Raw genomic sequence first — 22896 nt, forward strand, 5'->3', positions numbered from 1 at the left:
AGATCTTATGATGAAAGTTTATATGCCACAAAGTTGGAAAATGTAAAAGAAATGGACATTTTTTTAGATAAGTACCATATACCAAAGTTGAACCAAGAACAGGTGAACAATCTAAATAGACCTGTTAGTCGTGAAGAATTAGAAGCTGTTATCAAAAATCTCCCTACCAAAAAACACCCAGGACCAGATGGTTTCAATGCAGAATTCTACCAGAACTTCCAGGAAGAGCTAATACCTATACTCCTTAACGTATTCCACAATATAGAAACAGAAGAGTCATTGCCTAACTCCTTTTATGAAGCTACAGTTACCCTAATACCAAAACCACACAAAGACACAACCAAGAAAGAGAATTACAGGCCAATCTCACTCATTAACATCGACACGAAAATTCTCAATAGAATACTGGCAAACGGAATCCAAGAACACATTAGAAAAATTATCCATTATGATCAAGTAGGCTTCATTCCAGAGATGCAGGGCTGGTTCAACATACGCAAATCTATCAATGTAATCCATCATATAAATAAACTGAAAGAAAAAAACCATATGATCATCTCACTAGATGCTGAAAAAGCATTTGACAAAATTCAACACCCATTTATGATAAAGGTGTTGGAGAGACTGGGGATACAAGGATCATACCTAAATATAATAAAAGCTATTTACAGCAAGCCAACAGCTAACATCAAACTGAATGGAGAGAAACTCAAAGCCTTTCCACTAAAATCAGGAACGCGACAAGGCTGTCCACTCTCTCCATACCTCTTCAATATAGTGCTTGAAGTTCTAGCAATAGCAATAAGACAACATAAGGGGATCACGGGGATTTGAATTGGAAAGGATGAAGTTAAACTTTCGTTATTTGCTGACGATATGATAGTGTACATAAGCGACCCCAAAAACTCTACCAAAGAACTCCTACAGCTGATAAACACCTTTAGTAACGTGGCAGGATACAAGATCAACTCCAAAAAATCAGTGGCCCTCCTATACACAAAGGATAAAGAAGCAGAGAGGGAAATCAGAGAAGCATCACCTTTCATGATAGCCACAAATAGCATAAAATATCTTGGGGTTACTCTAACCAAGGAAGTGAAAGACCTATTTGACAAAAACTTTAAGTCTTTGAAGAAAGAAATTGAGGAGGATACCAGAAAATGGAAAGACCTCTCCTGCTCTTGGATTGGGAGAATCAACATAGTAAAAATGGCAATTCTACCAAAAGCAATCTATAGATTCAATGCAATCCCCATCAAAATCCCATCAAACTTCTTCACAGAGCTTGAGAGAACAATAATCAAGTTTATATGGCAAAACAAAAAACCCAGGATAGCCAAAACAATCTTATACAATAAAAGAACTTCTGGAGGCATTACCATCCCTGACTTCAAAACTCTATTATAGAGCTACAGTATTGAAAACAGCTTGGTATTGGCATAAGAACAGAGAAGTCGACCTATGGAATCAAATAGAAGACCCAGATATTAACCCACAAACTTATGAACACCTAATTTTCGACAAGAGAGCTAAAGGTATACAATGGAAGAAGAAAAGTATCTTTAACAAATGGTGCTGGCATAACTGGATGTCAACCTGAAAAAAAATGAAAGTAGATCCATATCTATCACCATGCACAAAAATCAAGTCCAAATGGACTAAAGACATCAACATTAATCCGTCCACTTTGAACCTGATAGAAGAGAAAGTGGGAAGTAGTCTACAAGATATAGGCACAGGAGGCCTCTTCCTAAGTAGGACCCCAGTAGCACAGACAATAAGAGAAACAGTGAAAAAATGGGATCTACTGAAACTGAGAAGCTTCTGTAAAGCAAAGGACACTGTCAGTAGGACAAAAAGGCTGCCTTCTGACTGGGAGAAGATCTTCACCAACCCCTCATCAGACAAAGGTCTGATCTCCAAAATATACAAAGAACTCAAGAAACTAGACACTAAAACTCTAATTAACCCAATTAAAAAATGGGGTACTGAACTGAACAGAGAATTCACAACTGATGAACTTCGAATGGCCAGAAGACACTTAAGGTCGTGCTCAACTTCTTTAGAGATCAGGGAAATGCAAATCAAAACCACTTTGAGATACCATCTTACACTATTAACGAATCAATCCCACACCAGTTATGTTTTAAGGGGTTATTTATTTGGCGGGGGGTAAAACTTACATACACCATAAACCGTCAGGAAGGGAGCCTAGTCGCTGGAGCAGGAGCCGGGAGCAACAGCCGAGACCGAGCACCGGAACCAAGAGCCAGAACCAAGAGGGCCTATTCCGGATATGCTTCTCTTTTTAAAAGAGAAATATACCACGCCCCAGTGGGCTGGTATTTCAGCAGCTATTGGCTGACGGAGCGGAAGTCGCTCCCCGCTGCACTGTGGGCTCATATTTCAGCGACTATTGGTTGAGGCAGCGGAAGTTACTCCCATAACACCACACCTGTCAGAATAGCTAAAGTCAAAAACACCAACGATAGCCTATGCTGGAGAGGATGTGGGGTGAGGGGAACACTCATCCATTGTTGGTGGGAATGCAAACTTGTGAAGCCACTGTGGAAATCAGTGTGGCGGTTTCTCAGGATACTGGGAGTCAACCTCCCTCAGGACCCAGCAATTCCACTCTTGGGAATATACCCTAGAGATTCCCTAACATACTACAAAAGCATTTGTTCTACTATGTTCATAGCAGCACTATTTGTAATAGCCAGAACCTGGAAACAGCCTAGATGCCCCTCAATAGAAGAATGGTTAAAAAAGGTGTGGAACATATACACATTAGAGTTTTACTCAGCGGTAAAAAACAATGACATCTTGAATTTTGCATGCAAATGGATGGAAATAGAAAACGCTTTACTGAGTGAGGTAAGCCAGACCCAAAAAGAGGAACACGGTATGTATTCACTCATAAGTGGATTCTAACCATAATTAAAGTTCTTTGAGCCTATTATTCGTGATCCTAGAGAAGCTAAATAAGAAGATGAACCTGATGAAGATTATTTAGCTATCCGCCAGGAGGTAGGAAATAGACAAGAGTCCCAGGTAACCTCGGGTGCATGGGGGGGTGGGAGGGTTGATGGAAGGGGAGAAGGTTAGAGAGAAGGGAGTAGGGGAGGAACGAGGAAAGCTTGGTGGCCTGGGATGGGGGGGGAGGGAGGAAGGATGAATATGGGATCAGAGAAGAATATATTTCAACTAAGGGAGTCATTTCAGGGTTTACAGGAGACTTGATTATATATGGGATCCCAGGTCCAAGGAGAGATCCCCCAGATTGTTCTCTGGACAGAGGAGAGGGTGCCTGAATCGGCCGTGGCCCATAACCATACTGATGTATATTTTGCTTATCACCATAGATCCTTCATCTGACGAAGGACGGCGATACAGACGGAGACCCACATTGGAGCACCGGACTGAGCCCCCCAAGGTCCAAATGAGGAGCAGAAGGAGGAAGAACATGAAAAACGTAATCAGGACTGCGAGGGATGCTATCACCCACTGATACAAGGGAACGGATCTAATGAGAGTTTACCAAGGCCAGTTGGACTGGGACTGAACGAGGACGTGATCTAACCAGATTCTCGGAATTTGGCCGGATTCTCTGAATGTGGCTGGCCCGAAGTCTTTCTGCAAAGCCATAGACTATGATACTGGGACCTGTTTCCTCTGCATATACTGGAGTTTTGGGATCCAGTCTGTTTGGATACTCACCTTCCTGGACCTGGAGGGAGTGGGGAGGAACTTGAACTTCCCACAGGGCAGGAAACCCTGACTGCCCTAAGGGACGAAGAGGGAGGAGGAGAGGGAGTGGGGGGAGTGGGAGGGTGTTGGGAAGAGGGGCGGAAATGGAAACTTTTATAATTTAATAAAATTTACTTTCAAAAAAAACCAAAACAAAACAAAAAAACAAAAAAGAATAAAACTGGGTTGTAGTGGCTCACACCTTTGATCCCAGCAAATCCCAGCACTCAGGAGCCAGAGACAGGAAGATCTCTTTGAGTTCAAGGCCAGTCTGGTCTACAGAGTGAGTTCCACCAACAGTCAGAGCTACACAGAGAAGCCCTGTCTCAGACTAACCAGAATTTAAACCATGTTGCTCAGCAATCACAAGTCACACTTGATGCTAGGCTGCATTACATGCTCCACACTCATTGCTCTAAAGTGTCCTCCAGAGCAATCTTTTTATCTAAAGCTTTGCTAATTTCTTCCTCGCTTTCAACCAAGAGCTCTTTGAGAGGTACCTAGAAAATATATGAAATATGGGAGTCAAGATACATTATGAAATTCCCAGAGAAATGATTATATTATGATCAAAGACAGTTTCACAGGAAAAAAATAAAGCCATGACATTTTAAATATACTATACCATTGGTGAGAAAACATCTTATTTTCTTGAAGTCAAGGTTTAGGAAAGAATAAACAGCTGCTCTCAACCTTCTTCCAAGCGAGAGGATTATGGGTATCCGTCACAGTACCTGACAGTCCACTTCTGTCCATATCTGTTTTTGTGTCTGGATGCATAAGTGCGGGTCCTTGCAGAAGCCAGAGTTGGGTCTCCCTGGAGCTGGAGCTACAGGAGTCTATGAGGTGACTGATGTGGGGACGGGGAATAGAACCTGGCCCCCTCCCAGAGCAGTAAACAGTCTTAACTATGAGCCATCTCTCCAGCCCCCATTTCTCTTTATACCTTGCTTAACATTCTAGTTGTACTTCTATTTATCTTCTAACCTGCTGATTTTATTTCAACACTATACTGCATTGAGAAAACTGAGGTAATACCCACTTTAAAATGATTAAATAGAAATGTTTATATTAAATTTAACCTGAACCTAAACTTTCTATACAACTATTATATACAAACAGTATACAATTCAGTGGAAGTAGTATACTTACATTGTTATCTAAATGCCATTTGTACTTTAAACATATTTCATTATACCAAAAGAAAATGCCATATGTCATTATGTATTAAGTCTTTTTTGTTTCTGTTTTTAGGAGACAGGGATTCTCTATGTATTTCTGGCTGCCCTAGAACTCACTATGTAGATCAGGCTGGCCTCAAAGTTAGAGATCCATGTGTTCCTGCCTCCTGAATACTGGGATTGGAGCCTTGTGTCATCATACCTGGTTCTCAAGTAAGTCTTTTAAAGCTGTTATTGACTTCTAGTTTTAATCAGTTCCTTTTTTATGCTGTCCATTAAACCCAGAAATTTTACAACAAACATGGGCTCTACCACTGAATATAAACCCAACTTCCTGTAATGGGTGTGGTTGCACATGCCTGTAACCACAGCAATCTGAGGCCACTCTGGACTATGAGTTACAGGTTCAACAAAACAAAAACAGGATGTGAAAAATGGCACAGTGGATAAAGAGCTTGCTGATCAAGCCTGGAGACATGAGTTGGATCCTCAGAAACCACCTAAGGTGGACAAGAGAACTGACCTCCACATGTGTGTCATGGAATGCACTCTCCCACATGTCTTTTCACACTCGAAGAAAAAGCAAAACAAATGAAAATCCTTGCCAAACCCCAAACAGCACAACACAACAAAACAAAAACCCATCCCAGGCCTGTTTTTTGAGACTCAATGCCTTTTTATAACTCTCTTCCAATTGGCTGGAATGACAGATGCTCTCCTTCATTCCTAACTATTTCTAATTTCTCCCTTTGGGATTTATTTATATTAATTCTGTGGATACATGTGCATGTTGAATGCAGATGCCTGTAGATGCTGGAGACACGAGAATCTCCTGGAGCTGCAGTGGAATTAGGTGTGAATTTGGGGCAGCAGGCACTGGACTTTTAATTTGGGATGTCTCTACATGCAGCACATGTTCTTAACCACTGAGCCTTCTCTCCAGCTTCCTACTTCTACGTTCATTGCTCATTACTGTATAAAATATTTCTAGAGTAAAAGTGAATTTTATAAACATATTCTTTGTACCTAAATACCCTTTACAAGATTATTTAAATTAGGCAATTAATTTCTTGCTGAAGTAATACGAAACTACTCAAAGTAGTGATATGCAATATCAGCCAGCTACCTGGCTACTAACAAAAATCAATGTACCAGCCAGCCGGACAGTGGTGGCACATGCCTTCAATCTCAGCACTTGAGAGGCAGAGGCAGAGGCAGAGGCAGAGGCAGAGGCAGAGGCAGAGGCAGAGGCAGAGGCAGAGGCAGAGGCAGAGGCAGGCAGATCTCTGTGAGTTCAAGGTAACTAACCTTGTAAGATTTATCATCAGTAAAGCAGGCACCTGACATTTGCTAATGATGATCTTCCAGGAGGGACTGAAGGTAACTAGAAAACAAAGCTTACCTCAGATTGTTGACATAGTCCTGATAAGTTTTACTTGTAACCAATATTTTAACGGATAGTTGGATAAAGTAAAGGAGGCAGAGAGGAAAAGACTTTTAAAGTCAAAAGTCAGGTGGGAAATAAGATGTCTACCACTCAGAAGAAAGTGCTGCTTCTTAGTCCAGTCCTATGGCACTAAGGTAAAGTGAGGTTCAGACACAGACTTACATATACTTGAGTCCTGTATTGGACAAGGATTTTGGCAGCAGCTTCAGGATTAAACTTGATTTCAAAGACATAACCTTTGGAGTTCTCAGCACCTTTAGGAATAAGTTTTAATTTTCTAGCCAATCTGTGGTAGTCTGTTAATTGTGCTTCAATCTAGTAAAGAGAACACAAAAAGAAATGCTAAAATTAAAGCAGTCCTAGACTGTGTGGTTTTCAATGGTCATTTTTGTAACTCTACACAAGCAGTTATGCCAGTTTTTAGTAGTTTGATAGCTAACGATAGTAATGTTAAAATTTATAACTGAAAGGTTTGAACAGTAATTCTAAGGCCACAATTCTAAATATTGATTGGTGAGAAGTATACCACTGTTCATTTACTTCATATAACGTAGAGTATGTTTTGTTATCAACTAAAATTTACATTTTCAAACCTAGATATAAATATGAAATGAGACCAAAGTTTAGAGCTGGTCATGCCTTTAATCCCAACACTTGGAAGGCAGAGGCAGAGGCAGGCAGATCTCTGTGAATTTGTGGCCAGACTGGTCTACAGAGGGAGTTCCAGGACAACCAGGGTTACATACAGAGACACTCTGCCTGGAAAAAGCAAACAAACAAACAAAGAAACAAAAACAAAAGAAAAAATCCAAAGTGTGTGAGGGGAAACTCAAAACTTGCATACTATAGAATTAACACCTTTTCATTACACCAAGTAAAAGAAATAGATAATTTACATTTCAAAGTGTTATTTCAAATATATTGAAAAAATTTTAAATAGTTCACATTTCTCTGTCCTTTAAGGGTTCATCTGTTACCAGAACAGTGTTTTTTTCCCTCTAATGGAGTCCCCAGTTTTTCCAACTCTTAATTTACTTTACAATGTGACATATTTGTTCACTCTTACTAGCTGAAGGTAAGCTCTATAGAATCTGATATATTTCTTTGTGTGTGTGTATGTGTGTGTGTGTGTCTCTGTGTGTATCTCCTCCCCTGGCCCTAGAACACAGCCTGGCAGTTTCTCTTCTCTTCTGTTGCTCTGTAGGCCCAATCAGTGGTCTGTTCTACTGTTTCTGGTTCCTCTTTTCAGTCTAATGAAAAAGCTTCCAGGAGTTGACTGCTTGTGTCTCTCGTTCTTTCTCTCATTATTAGTTCCAACAGTCAACACTTCTGATGATCTAGATGCAGTTGTAAACATTATATTTCAAAACAGTTCTAGATGTTATATTTATATAAATATAACTATATATTTATAGTTGTATTTCACAAGAGTTCTGCTATACTACCAGACTTGACAAGTAGGGCAAAATTAGTACAAAAAAAGGTTACAGATGCATTGCTTAGGTGAGTTTTTGTAACCTAGACAGACTTTTGATACTCTTAGCTCTCAGGTAAGCAGCCCACTTTCTCATGGCCAGAGTCAGACCCCTCCCTAGGACACAGCTTACCTACCCCCTAGATAATTTTCTTCTTTCAGAGTGTTCAGCCAAAAAAATACTATCCTTTTTAGTTTCATAAACCCAATGTTTACTTATTCCAGAGATTTATAACCTTTCCTTTCTTACACAGCCTCTGAGAGATAAGGTATTCTGAAGTAACTCACTTCAGATTAACTGATGTGGCCTAATTACACTTCATTTTCTTTTTTCTTTCATTTTTTTCAAAACAGGCTTTCTCTGGAGCTTTAGAGACTGTTCTAGAACTCACTCTGTGGACTAGGCTGGCCTTGAACTCACAGACATCGACCTCTCTCTGCTTCCTACACTTCCTTTTCTAAAGAAGCAAGTGGAGACTATAAAAGGCTAGATGATACGGACTGTGCATGCTGTTAATAAGAAATTACAGGCTAAAGCTGAATCAAGTTTGACCAAATTCTAGGCTCAAAGATTGGGTACCACATCCTTTTCGTTAGTATTATGTATTGAACTTGATACCCTGAGCATGCTAAGCTTCTGTTCCATCATTATGTAGACCCATAATGATGGTAGCTCTTATAAATGTGTATACAGATGTATACCTATTTCCGTTATACGCAGGGATGGAGCTTACCTACCAGAGTTAGGAGATAAGGGAAGATGGATGACCACTTACAGTGACCTGTTTTGTCACCCTACGTTAGAATCACATACATACATTTATTTATTTGTTGAGATCATAGTTCATCATCAGAAAACTGAGTTTATCTAAAATTTGACTGATAAATAATAGAGGTGTTGATGAGCTGGCATATGGATATGAGTGTTTTAGCTGTGCTAAATGTCAGTGTTAGAAAAATTTATCCCTCTACCTACAGAATTTCCCTTGGTTACACACGCCTTTAGTAAGGTCTTCCATGATGAGGGGTCACTCAGAATGCAGTATGACTTACCGCCTCTTTGCCTCTGGCATATTTTAATTCCTCATTCCACATTTGTTTCTGTTCAATCTCTAGGTCTTTGGTTAATTTATTAATGGTCTGTTGCAACTCATGTTTTTCATGATTTATTCTCTCGATGTCTGCAACCGAGTACTTTTGGTTATCAACTATATTCTGTAGCTGAGCATTCTCCTCTCTCATTGCTTCACATTCTAATTCTGCAAGAGAAGAAACAAAATCTTTCAATTTGTTTAAAAAAATACTCTACAGAGAACCTGATGGCACCATTTATGATTGTTTAAATGTTGACTATATATATGTGTGTGTGTGTGTACATATATATATATATATATATATATATATATATATATATACATCCTTTCTTATGGATAAGTGATCCTACCTCACTAAAGACATAAGCCATACAACTAGAGCTTTAGGTTGATATCTTCCATGTTTGTTTCAGAAAGAAGGGTCTGACAAATTGTGGCTCCATCCAAAGTTACATTTAAAACTTGGAAACAGGCATAGTTCAACTTTTTTATGTTCATTTTAAATGCTTCTAATACTCTTTTACAAATTTGACCTATTCAGAAATGTGGCTTATACACAATTGTTGGTAAACTCTACCTCTGAGTTGGTTTAAGTAACTTTATGCATCTATTATGTCTCTGCACAAAAGCAAGATAGATCTACAGAATCTAAGTATGTCCTACTCAATTGTAGTCTTGAATGGTTTTAAGTAATCAAGGAAGTTAACCAAGTCAGAGAATTAAAACAAATGGCAGATGATATTACTCTCTCATCTACTCAGCTGGCAATTTTTGGATGTGATATTCTCCTAAGAATAAGGAGGTGCCGAAGTGGTGTGGTTGGTAAAGAGTCTGTGGTGCGAGAAAAGGAGGGCTTGAGTTTAGATCCAGCATCCACATAAAAGTTGTTCATTGGGCACGCATCTGTGACCCTCATGTTATGGGTGGAAGGTGGACAGACAGAGATCCCTAGAGGTCAGTGGCTGCCAGCCTAGCTGAACAGATGAGCACCAAATTTAGAGAGATGCCACAGTTCAAAGTAAGGTGCAGAGTGATCAAGGAAGACCTAGGTATTAATCTCCATGTTCCACATGTATGCACGTACCACACATGTACATAAACACATACATAGACATACGTATGCCACTTTCTCTACACTCACAAAAAGAAGCTATGTACTAATTCTTTTGATTATGTGTAAAGAAAAGAATAATATTAGTATTGATTTAATTACATTGGGACTAAGAATAGTCTATGATATTGAAAAGCAAAGGACATTGATCAAGGGCTAAGAAAACAGTGAGAGTTCATTTACAGCAAACACATTATGCACAATTGGAGTATTGTGTATAAACTTGATTTTAGTATATACAATGTGACAATTATAAGCCTTGGCTTTGTAGATGATCAGAAGTACATAGACTAAGAGTTAAATCCAAATCTCTAAAGACCATCTTCACAATCTACATATGATAGACATTAAGAGTGACATAAGGAAGGAAGAAACTACAGAATTCTAGAAAAACTGCAGCTCTCCTTATATTTATTTTTAAACTGTAGTTTAATGGCTCTGTGACTTAAGTCAACTTCTGCTCTGTTTCTGGTGTCACAGAAGTTAGGAAGTTCTATGTGCCATAGTATTTTCCAAAGCTTAACTACAGTTGGCATGTGCTCCTGAATCCAATGTTAGGAAGACACAGGACACTCAGGCGCACCCTTTGCTGTGCTGTTGCGTGTAGAGGATGGGGCACGTGCAGCTTTGCACTTTGTTTTTAATCTGTTTCAGTTGCGGATTTGCTTACATGGCACTGATAGAGGATATGACAGTTACAGGCAAGAGAAGGAGGCAGAGATCAAGAGTCTAGCTGGTTAGGGCCAGTAAGATGCTCAGCAGGCAGAGTCCTTGCTGAGCAAGCCTGCCAAACTGAGATTGGTACCCAGAACTATCTAAAGCTGCAAGGAGAGAATGGACTGCAAGAGTTGTCCTTTTACCTCCACTTGTATCCTGTGGCATGTCCTCACACAGATAACATACACAACCATCTTTGACTCCAGTTCCAGCACATTTGACACCCTCTTCTGACCTGAGGGTATCAGGTCGACATGTGCTACACATAAAATTAACATACACTTAAAACTTAAAAAAAAAGAAGAGCTGGGCAGGAATGGCATACACCTTTAATCCCAGCACTTGGGAAGTGGATCTCTTTGCATTCAAGGCCAGCCTGGAATACAAAGAGAGTTCCAGGACAGCCAGGACTACACAGGGAAACCCTATCTCAGAAGAACAAAAAACCAAGAAACCAAAAAAAAAAAAGAAAAAGAAAAGAGAAAAGAGAAAGAAAGAGAACAGAAAGAGAAGGGTGTGGTGGCAATTTATCATTCTAATTTTTGGAGGCAATATTCTGAGGTGAGCTTGCGCTATGTAGTATTACGGCCTGCTGGAGGCTGGGGCCAATACAAAACCAGCATGGGAAACAAATATAGTTTTAAAAAAGGAAGATAAAAGAGGATGCAGAGAAGAGACAGTAAGAAGATGGAGTTAGAGATTAGAGTGATGTGGACATAAACCTAGGTATGCTGTCAGTCATAGAAGCTGGAAAAACAGATTCTTCCTGAATCCTTTGGCTCTTAAATTACATTAGGAACTATGAGAGAAAAATAATTATTAATTGGTGCAGGACAATTGTCTATATTCTTTCAATTATGTTTTAAATAACCACTGATCGACCAGTAGCCAGGCAGGAAGTAGAGGTGGGTCAAGGAGAACAGAAGAATTCTGGGAAGGAGGAAGCCCATTCCTCCTCATTCCCGTCCCAAACACAGAAAAAGGAAGATGTGATTGCCCCGCTGAAAAGGGTATTGAGCCATGTGGCTATCATAGATAAGAACAACGGGTTAATATAAGTTATAAGAGTTAATAAGAAGCCTGAGCTAAGGGGCCAATCAGTTTATTATTACTATAGACCTCTGTGTGCTTTCTATGGGGATGACTGGCTGTTCTACCTTTTGGGAGGACAGAAACCAGGCAGGATGAAAACCCAAACAACACTTATTATTTTGTCTTTTTTTATCGAGACAGGGTCTCATGATACAGCTCTGGCTGTCCTGTCACTCATTTTGTAGCCCAGGCTGCCTTCAAACTCACAGAGATCCACCTGCCTCTGCTTCCCACGTGCTAGGATTAAAGGTGTGCGCTACTGCGCCTGGATGAATGAGCTATACTGAGAACTTGATAACTACTGCAGAAAGTTATCAAAGAAGGAAAGGATCACATAGCTGTTTATATAGCCCGTAGGCCAAGCTACATGATCCCTTAGCTCTGCTTACGTAGCCTCCCAATTTCGTCATCAAGACCACTCAGTTGCTGGTCTAGGACGGACGAATGTGACTCCAAACTCTTCATGTATGCTTTATACTTTTGAACATCTTCTTGTAAGGAAGTTTTCAGTTTCTTCAATGATTTTAAGCGATTCTTGAAGAAAAAACAGACTAAGTTAGTTATTTTTACCAAGAAGCATTCTGTATTTTAAAGAAAACAATATTATTTACACTTATCTTAGAGGAAGTAAAAACAACTGAAAAAAAGAACTTTGGTATTACTACTATAACGTAATAATTTAATGAAAGACTTCATTTTATAATTGGGAAAGACCAAGGATAATGTAGAAACACATATACTTAATATCTGATTACTTTTCAGAACATCTGCGTGCTCCACTAATAAAACCAAGATAAAGATTCTGCTACCAGGTTTGGAAAGTTGGCTCAGGGGTACAAGCGCTGCTTGCTTTCACAGGACCTGGATTCAGTTTAACAACTCTCTGTATCTTGAGTTCAGATTTGACATCTTCTTCTATTCTCCACAGGCACTGTGAGAATGTGGTACACAGATATGCATGTAGGCAAAATACCCATACATATTAAAATAAACACCCACAATGTCATCTTGCTTTTATAAAAACATGCATGTTACAGTATACTCTATAAGCCAGTTTGTTACCACCGTGTTTTCACTACCTAAACTCAGGACCTCTTGAGAACAATGTTCCTTGCAAGTAAATACCCCAGGGACCCTGTTCAAAGGGTTGTTTGGGTCTTATGTAAACAGGCAGGAAGCTTTCATCATATTCCCAGCACCATTAGTCCACGACTAGTAGACCACAAGAGAAAACAAAGTACCGCAGATACCACACATGGTTTCACTGAAAGTCTATACTATCTTACCTTTAAGAAGCTTATTTTTTAACCCATTTAAAAACACCTTCCATAAGAGGGTCTTCTCAAACAGGCTCAAGAGTCTAAAGAGCTGTCAAGTGAGTTCAAAAACACAGTTACTAACCGGTTCTTTTTCTCTTTCTTGCTCCAATCTTGCAATATGTTCACTGAGTTCTTTGTTTTCTTCTGCTAATGACTGCAGCTTGGACGCTTCTACCTTATATAAATCCTCTGGAAAAAAGCCCAAACACTTCATCAGAATCAACCTACAGCATCCTTCAAGTTTTCAGTACCTTATTCCCCCTTTTCCCCCAATGCACTAGATACTACCTTCTATAACAGCAAGTGTTATTTTTACTCCATGGAATAGTCTATTGCCCTCAACCTGCTTAAGCTTTCTTTCATATCACCTGTTGTTATTGGCCTTATGGTTCCTCATTTAATTATCATTACTTTCTTTCCAACAGAATAAAGTCAAGATTTTCTGTTCCCCATAACTGCATTTTTAGTGCCTGGCACACAGCAGGAATGTAAAAATATTTGAGTAGATTAGTTTATATGTTTAATTATATATAGAAACATTAAATAACTCATTAAATGGTTTCCCTATTAGATCACAATGAATTTTCCCTTGTGTGTGTTATGCATGTTTATGTGGTCATGAGTATGCATGTGTGCATATAGAAGTCAGAGGCTACATTGTGAGACTTACTCAGCTGTTTCCATTTCATGTCTTAGGGAAGATCTCTCCCCAGTCTGGTCAGTTTCACAGGCTGACAAGCTCTAGGGATCTCAAGTCTCTACCTTTCCACCTGTTACACTCGACAGTTTTATGGGTGTCGGAATTAGACACAGGTCCTCATGCTTATTGAAGATGGACATTATAGACTGAACCATTTCTCTTATCCTCATGTTTTGCCTTTTTAAATGTATCTATCTGCTCCCTGGACAGATGGAAGATAGTTACAACAGCTGGAGTGTCCTCTACTCGTACATCCCTAGTGCATCCTGGGGAATGTTGGTTTTCCCCTTTGACCTTTTGTGCCATAGGTATCAAAGTGATATTCCCGCATCACTAGGTAATACTGAGAGAAAAATAACATATTTGGAATTATAATGGCTTGTTAACTTTCTCTAACTTCTCTCTCTCTCTCTCTCTCTCTCTCTCTCTCTCTCTCTCTCTCTCATTCTTCCTTTTATTCTTCCCCCTGAAACAGCCTTTCTCTGTGAAACCTCAACTCTCCTGGAACTTACTTTGTAGACCAGGATGGCCTCGAACTCTGCCTCCCAAATGCTGGGATTAAAGGCATGCACCACCATCACCTGGCTCATTTGGTATTTTATGACATTGCTTTCTAGTTCACTAAGTTTCAAAGAGGTCAAACATTCTTGAATTCACGTAGCCCAAAAGGGGTATGACTCAGGGTTGACTATTTTTTGCTTAACTATTACTTGTTCCCATTAAAGAACCATCAAAGACCAATTCATAGGTACCCACCTCATAAAGTAGCTAATGAAAACATCAGGCATGACAAAACAAGCAGGCACCCAGAGTTAAGTGGCAGCACAGCAGGGAGGATACTTACTCAGCTTGGACTGCAGCTCTGCATTCATCTCTTCAAAGTCGTCAGCACCGGCCATGAAACTCTCATAGCATTTGATGGTGTATTCCAGAAACAACTGATTGTGATAAGTAGATTTTAAAAACAAAGACATGATTCTCTATTCAGTTTGTTTCATTTTTTTCTAATTGGAAATTTAAATTTGAATAAAAATGGAGTAGGCAGTTATATAAATTCCTTAGAAGAAAAGATTGAAAACCTGCCATTAACTGTGCTATAAAGATGTACACAATCTATTACTTCTAAACATGAATAGGGATGAAAATACACATTTTGGGTAGATATTTGGAAGTCAACCCAGGAACCTTACTAAAAAATATAATTTGACATAAAATGCACAAATTTAGTCTTCTTTAAGAAGAATGCTGTGGCTGGCGAGGCTCAGTGGTCCTCCTGCACAGGACCTGGTTTGTTCCCATCACCAACATGGCACACACAACTATTCACAGCCCCAGTCCCAGGGAATCTGATGCTGTCTCTGACTTCCTGGGGCAATAGGCACATATGTGGTTCACACATGTATGAACTAAATATGTCTAAACATAAAAAACAACACATAACAATAATGATGATGATGATGATGATGATGATGATAAAGCTGTGGCTACAGAGATAGCTCAGTGTCTGAGAGTAATTGCTGCTAATGTAGAGGAGCAGGTTTTGGTTCTCTGCACCCACATGGTGGCTCACAATTCTTTGTAATGTTAGTCCAGAGGATCTGACACTCTCTTTTGGCCTCAATGAGCACTGCACACATATGGTACACAGACTTACATGCAGGCAAATCATCCACACACATAAAATAATAGTATTATTTTAAACAAAGACTCAGACAAACAAGCCAGAACAAAAGCTGAGTCACTACTATGCATCTATAAGACTGGCAGAAAAAAAAAGGATTTGCACCTTATGAAAAATTGAAGTGGATTATGATTATCTAATTCCAATTAGACAGACAGGGACTAATTATGAAAGTCAGAATCTTCAGGTGAATAATGCCGTGGAAGGTGGAGCCCTACGAGGAGACTATTAGAGCTGTGACCCAAGAGAAAGTTCTGTTTTCAGACATGAAGCATTTGACCAGTGTAGTTCAGCCTGCCTTGGAACTCACTATGTAGACTAGTGTGGCCTCTGACTGGTGATTCTTTTTCCTCAGTCTCCATAAATGTTGGAATCATAGTGTCTCACAACACGTGACTCTGAGAACGGCTAATCAGAGAATTCCACAGCCTAGATAAAGTACGTATTTCCCAAGACAGACACACACCCTTTCATCAATACTGTGCTTACTAAGAAACCCTCTCATGACCCTGTTGATGTGGAAGAGATAGCATAGACAGGCAGCAAACATTCCTGTAAGCAGAAAGGGAGCCCACTGGTGGCTAATGACGATACCTTCATGCTACTTCAGTCTGCTTTTGTGAATCACTCTCCTTAGGTGTGGTAAGTTTAAACCCTAGGTACTTTGTAGTCCCACATAGCTGATGACCAGAAGCTGAGTTATCCTGTGATAAACTGTGCTAGAAGTGGAATCTGCTGTACATGCCCTGCCATGTGGGCTCTTCCCTAGGAGCTTGGCTGTTACTGCTGAGGGGCTGACAGAGCCCAGGGCTCTGGATGCTTCAGGCAAGCGCTCTGGAAAAGCTCTGTCTCCAGCCTGAGAATTCTCAAGAGGAAAGGATAAAAGGTTCTCCAGCAGCCTCTGCAGCCTGGATCACTGCTTAATGTGGCACGTTCATTCTTGTTTAAAACAAAGGGGTGGGTTGGTTGGACTGCTGAGTGGGTGAAAGTCCTTCCTCTGCAAGTCTGCCCACTTGAGTTTGAGACTCAGGGTCTATAGTGGGAGAAGGAGTCAACTCCTTAAAGTTGTCTCTGATCTCACATGTGCATGTGACACACATGATACACATATACACTCTGAGGAAAAAAAGGTCATTGATTCTATGCTAGTCAGTTAATATAACTTTAAACTATTTCTCAGGCATTCATAAAAGATGAGACTAGAATGATTACCACTTTCATTTTGTGAGACAGGCTTTAACCAGACACAGTTAAAACTAGTGCACGAAGCAATTTTTATTTTGAGATGCCTATGGTCCTTAATATATATCAGGCAACACACATAATCTCAAGTTTATTCTCGAGCTAATGTTTGTATTTCAGAATACAGTGGGGTTTGCCATGCATTCTATGTTCTAATAAAGCATATGGAACCAACTTATTCTTATTTTTTTAAAAATAATTGGTGCAGGACAATTGTCTATGTTTCGTTAATTATGTTTTAAATAAATGCTGATAGGCCAGTAGGTAGGCAGGAAATATATGTGAGACAACCAGAGAGGAAGTAGAGGAAGGTTAATGAGAACAAGTGAATTCTGGGAACAGGGAAGCTACCTCTTCAGTCCTGTCCAGACACAGAAGCAAGATGTGACTATGCCGCTGAAAAAGGTACTGAGCCATGTGACTGTCACAGATAAGAATAATGGGCTAATATAAGTTATAAGAGTTAATAAGAAGCTTGAGGTAACAGACCAATCACTTGATAACTAATGTAGACCTCTGTGTGACTTCTTTGGGACTTAATGGTTGCGGGAACCGGGCAAGACAGAAACCTCGCCAAAAAATAATTACTTTTCTCTTTGTCATTTATGATCTCCCATTTTTTAGCCTTCTGTGTGCTGATGTTATGAGAGTGTACCACCATACCCAACCGTTTATTACATTTAATACAGCTACTTTTGGATGTGGTAACTCAGCTAAGTAACAATATGCCTAACTACAGCAGCCAGAACAAAATAAACCAGAACAACCTACATGCAGTATTTTAAGAGTCAATATGTGCCAATTCTGTATTCTTAACTTCTTGTGAAGCCAAAGAAGAAGGTTTATGAGTTCAAGGCTTTCCTTGAGTACAGAGTAGTTTAAGGCCAGTCTGAACAATTTATGAAGACTTTTTGGCATGAGGTGCCTGGAATTCAAGCTCCAGCAATTCCCTAACCCCTCTGCTCACCATATAGTTATGTTTTGTCTTGACATTAAAGTAAGAAGTAGGAGGAAAAGGAAGTTGATCTATAACACATGTATTAGTTCCAATACATTTCTTTATTCTTTCTTTTTCTCTTTCTTTCTTTCTTTCTTTCTTTCTTTCTTTCTTCCTCTCTATTTTTCTTTTGAGACAGGTTTCACTATGTAGCCCCGGCTAGCCTGGGATTTATTATACAGACCAGTCTGGCCATGAACTCATAGAGGTCTGCCTGCTTCTGCCTCCTGAGTGCTGGGATTAAAGGGGTGCACATGGTTAAAGTAGCATTTTTCAGTTAACATTTTAAAGTTTTTGTAGTTAGTAATTTTAGGAAGTTATAAGGTCATTTCAATAGTAGCCACACTCAGTATTTTTTAAAAGATAATTTTTTAAAAAGATGTATTTACTTATTATGTATATAATGTTCTTTCTCCCTGTACACCTCCATGCCAGATGAGCGCACCAATCACATTGCATATGGTTGTGAGCCTCCATGTGGTTGCTGGGAAATGAACTCAGAACCTTTGGAAGAGCAGGCAATGCTCTTAACCTCTGAGTCATTTCTCCAGACCCAGAACCATTTTATTTTACTAAAAATATTTTCCTTTAGATTATCTATTTTATAAGCATTTTGCTTGGAAATGACTTTCCATGTTGTCAATCTCAGCATTTGGAAGTGAAGTAGGGACATCTCTTTGAGTCAGGAGCAGTCTGGTCCACATAGAAAGTTCTAGGACAGTCAAGAATATGTAGTAAGAATTTTAGCAACCTTGCCAAGGCCACTTTTTTTGGAGGTCATCTCAAGGACATACAGTTACCTGACCCCTAACCTCCGTAAAAAGACTATCTTCATCAAGTCTCCCTTTCGGGAATTCCTTGACCATCTGTGAAAACTCACAACAGAGTCTCTGCTCACAGGACATAGGCTTCAGCTCTGGCCACCACATGAGGGATTTTACACAAGAAAAATTCATGAATTAAATCTGGCTTTAAAAAAATCAAACTCAGAAATTTCCTAGAAAACAAAAGACAAGTTCTATAAAAGAATACCTTTTAGTGAAGAATATAAAAGCATCCTCTTTATATATTGTTAATAGTAATATATAGTACCTTATTATGTTTTATACCATCTTCACTGTCTTCTCCCCAAGCCTGCCCATCATCAAATAGAGGTGCTCTTTCTTTCATGGCACGATAAATCTAATTAGTACACAAACAACACATTAGATTAGTGGAGCTGATAGTTTGTAAAATTCATTCTTTTTTAAAGATGTGTTATTATATATACAGTGTTCTGTGAGGTCAGAAGAGGGCACTGGACTCCATGTAGCTGGAGTTACAGGTAATTGAGAGCTACCTGGAGTGGGTGCTGGGACTCTGGTTCTCTGGAAGGGTAGGTAGGAAGTTCTCTTAACCAAGTCATCTCTCAAGCCCCTTGCTAACATTGTTTTGAGACAGCATCTTCATCTAAAGCTATAGAATGGAGCCCCACCAGGTGAAGGTGGTATTGTCTAACAAAATACGATTTCTGAGCATTGTTCTGGGCACAGGAAATCCAAGCGAGACCCCAACCAAAATTTATTTTGGAGCACGTGCAACCTTGTCATTTAGTCTCAAAAAGAGATGCGGCCATGGTCAAACTGCTGGTATGCAGACAGACTGTGTGCTAAGTGAGCAAAGAGGCACAGTGAAGAATGAGAGAAACTATCAAGCCACTAATAAAATGCTATGAAGCAATTTGGAATCAGAGCAAAATAACAAATAGTGGACAAGTAGAAGCCATCAATCATATACTATATATGGAGGTGAAGAGAATGATTATATTTTCAGAACTGGAGAGAGGGCTCAAATTGTTAAGAGTACTTGGTGCTTTTCTTGAGGACTTAAGTTTGTTTCCCAGCTTACGTGTTGCATGGTTCACAAACGCCTGTGACATTGGTTCTAGTGGACCCAATGTTCTCTTCTGGCCTCACACAGAGATTCACACACATAAATAAATAAAAATAACATTTTAAAGGAATATTTTCAATTGTTTCTCCAACCGTTATGCCAGTACTTATACGTGCTTAGACAAGCTCCCTATCACTCTGTTCCATCACCAGCCAGCAGCAACTTCATGCGGGGTGGGAGTGAATTACCAGTCTTATGTATGCTAGACCAGCAACCTATCATTGAGCTATTCTTAAGTTCTCTTTTCCTTTTTGTCTTGACACAGGGTCTAAGTTCCACAGGCCGGCCTAAACCTCTCTTTGTAGAAGCACCTGTAAGTAAAGGAACCTGTGATCCTTCTGCCTTAACTTCCTAAGTAGATGAGATTACAGGCCAGAATCACTAAGCCTGACTTCAAAAGCCATTTTTGAGATGATAGCAGATCTATTTCTGCAGGGAAAACACTACCTTTTATCTGAATATATCATGACTAAATAACAAAAACCCCTTTCTTTGTAAACAGTGGTAGTAATAGAAAATAATTTAGAATGGGGTAAGATAGTTCATTAAGAGTAGTGAGATAAGAAAGTCTTGAACTATCACTACAAGTCTCAGCATTAATAACTTAGAAATATAGTTAAGAAAACATCAAAACAAAAGGAACTTAAAAATATGGTACTTGATATTAAGAAAGTTATTATCTTACTGAAGAAACAGTGAAGTATAAATGAGAAAATTAATACTTCCCCAAATGATAATGTTAAATATTGTCAAGGTGGGAATTTTTCCCTAATGTTTATGAATGCAATTTGAAACCAATGAGGAAGGGGTAAACAAAACACAGAATCTTCAAAGGCATCATCAAGACTGGGAAGTGCGGTTCAGCTGAAGAGTACTTACACAGAATAAAAGAGGCTCAAACACTAACATGGGGGAACATAAACCTAGGGAATACCAAGTCAAGTCCAAACAAAACAAAACAAAACAAAAACAAACAAACCTGGATATAATGCCAAGGACTGGTGATCACAGTCAAGACTACCAGTGAAATAGTTTCTATTCCAAAATGGTGAACCAAAACAACCACTCACCATATCCCAGCCATTCCTTTCTCAAAGGCAAAGCAACCTGACAAAAAAAACCAAACCAAACCCAACAATACCCCTTCCCAAATCATTGGCTCAGTTTGAGACAGAAGGGACTTGATACAAAAAGGTTCAAATTAAATGATGGATTAAAAGCTGGATGCAGTGGCACATACACCTGTATTTCCTGCTATTTACCAGATTGCAGTGGGAAGATTTTTTGACCCCAGAGTACAGACTAGGCAACATGGTGAGATTCACTTTCAGAAAAACCAACCAACCAACAAACCAAAGAAGTTTCAAATTAATAGCAAAAGCACATAGCGAGATATAGAACTAAAAAAAAAAAAAAAAAGCTTTAAAGTTTTCACAAAGGTAGACTTTGAAACAGTAATGCCTCTCCATAGGCATGCAATGCTCACACATGGTTGTGTAGAGACAGGGTTTCTATGCTTAGACCAGGCTGTCCCTGAACTCAGAGATCTGCCTGCCTCTGTCCTGAGTGCTAGGACTAAAGGGGTGTGCCATCACATCTGGAGGCTGAGTAATTTTAATTGCTATAGTTTCCTTGGAGGAATATTTGTTAGTATGTAGAAAAAAGAAGTTGCTACAGATTAACATGGCACTGTTTTACAGAAAAAAATGATTTGCTTAAAAAATGTAGTACACTCTAAATTAAGTAGGGTAAACATGTTAGGCAACATTAAGTCATGTGTTATACTTTTCTATGGCTGCAGCACAGGTTTATATCAGCATCACCAGAGATGAGCAATTTTGAAATGGCTCCATCACTAAGTGACAGAAATTAGTTCATATCTGTCATAATCTTATGGGACCACCATGCCATCCATCAATGACTGAACATCAGCATGTGACACATGACTGTACACATTTTTAGAGTAAACAGGACTTTGAAACCTATATCCAGGGCTAAAGTGCACCTCAATGTTAGAGACACCAACGGTTCAACTCCTAATACAACAAAACCAAATAAAACTGTATCCAAAGAAAATGACTTAAAAGTTATCTGTAAGTTGGGAGAGTATTCATTCTCTATTTTCCTATTTTTGTGATTGATACTGATTTCATTTTTAAGAAAGGAGAAAATGAATTTCGCAAAGAAAACATGTGGGTTCATGTTTTTCTGAACTCTAACGCCCCAGGAAAACAATCTGTCAAGCAGAGCTTCTCCCTGCTCACCGTTCTGACACAAACAGTTCGAAGAACTTCAAATCAAACGTGCTCTGAAAGCAGAAGCAGGTTTGGAGACAAGTTGCAAAAGTCAGATTGGGAGAGAAATAGAAAATCATTGTGAGGAAAAACAAAACAAAGCAAAAACTAAACGTTTAAAGGTAAGATTTAAACTATCAATCAAATACCTTGATGCAGTCTATCAGCCATACCAAGGCTGCCACGATGTGAGGCCAGGTATGAGGGGCTCCCACTGCATACATGGAGCTCTTGGACAGTGCAAAGGATACCTATGAGAAACAGGAAGATAAGGAGCAACCATGTTAGCAAGCATAAAGGCTACAGTAAAGGTGTATTTTAAAGCTGCACATACACCTGCTGAGAAGATATTTGAGTCTACTCTGAAGATATTATCCATCAATGATTTTTGTGTATTTATTCACATTCCACAGATTATTTTGCACGGTGTTTCACAGCTGAGTATAGAAGGATTCTCCTAAAAAAAACCTTTTCATTTTCCTACATTCAGTGTACTTCTCTTACACATTAGTGATTATCTGTCACTAAATCTACTTTTGTCCCTGTGTCTCCAAACAAGCAACTTTCCTTCCTTAGTTTTCCCAAGTGTTGGGGTCACAGGTGTTCAGCACCACGTCAGATCTGTGCTTGTCTTTATTTATAATGCTTTTAAACTTTATCTCTCTGCTGGTTAACTTTGTCAACCTGACACAAGCTAGAGTCATCTGGAAAGATGGAACCTCAATAAAGGAATTGTCTCCATTAGGCTGGCCCGTGGGCATATCTGTAGAGGGCCGCAACCACACTCTCCACCATAGATGGCGCTGCACCACCAGGTGAGCTAGAAAGCTCACACGTGTGGGTATTTTTCCACTACTCCCAAGGT

The 22896-nt window shown here is 39.3% G+C and overlaps 1 protein-coding gene across 1 annotated transcript in view; it reads right to left on the bottom strand.

The window, feature by feature from the left end:
• LOC148117609 (kinetochore protein NDC80 homolog) overlaps positions 1–22896 on the bottom strand; it is a 46654-nt gene that overhangs the window by 21568 nt on the left and 2190 nt on the right. Inside the window, 8 exon segments of the mRNA XM_087902233.1 lie at positions 4158–4250; positions 6541–6693; positions 8906–9111; positions 12256–12400; positions 13268–13374; positions 14730–14823; positions 18898–18987; positions 22181–22282. Of these exon segments, the coding sequence (XP_087758359.1) occupies positions 4158–4250; positions 6541–6693; positions 8906–9111; positions 12256–12400; positions 13268–13374; positions 14730–14823; positions 18898–18987; positions 22181–22282 (990 nt within the window).

Source organism: Myodes glareolus, chromosome 27 (assembly GCF_982192425.1).
Source record: "Myodes glareolus chromosome 27, mMyoGla1.1, whole genome shotgun sequence".
Taxonomy (NCBI): domain Eukaryota; kingdom Metazoa; phylum Chordata; class Mammalia; order Rodentia; family Cricetidae; genus Myodes; species Myodes glareolus.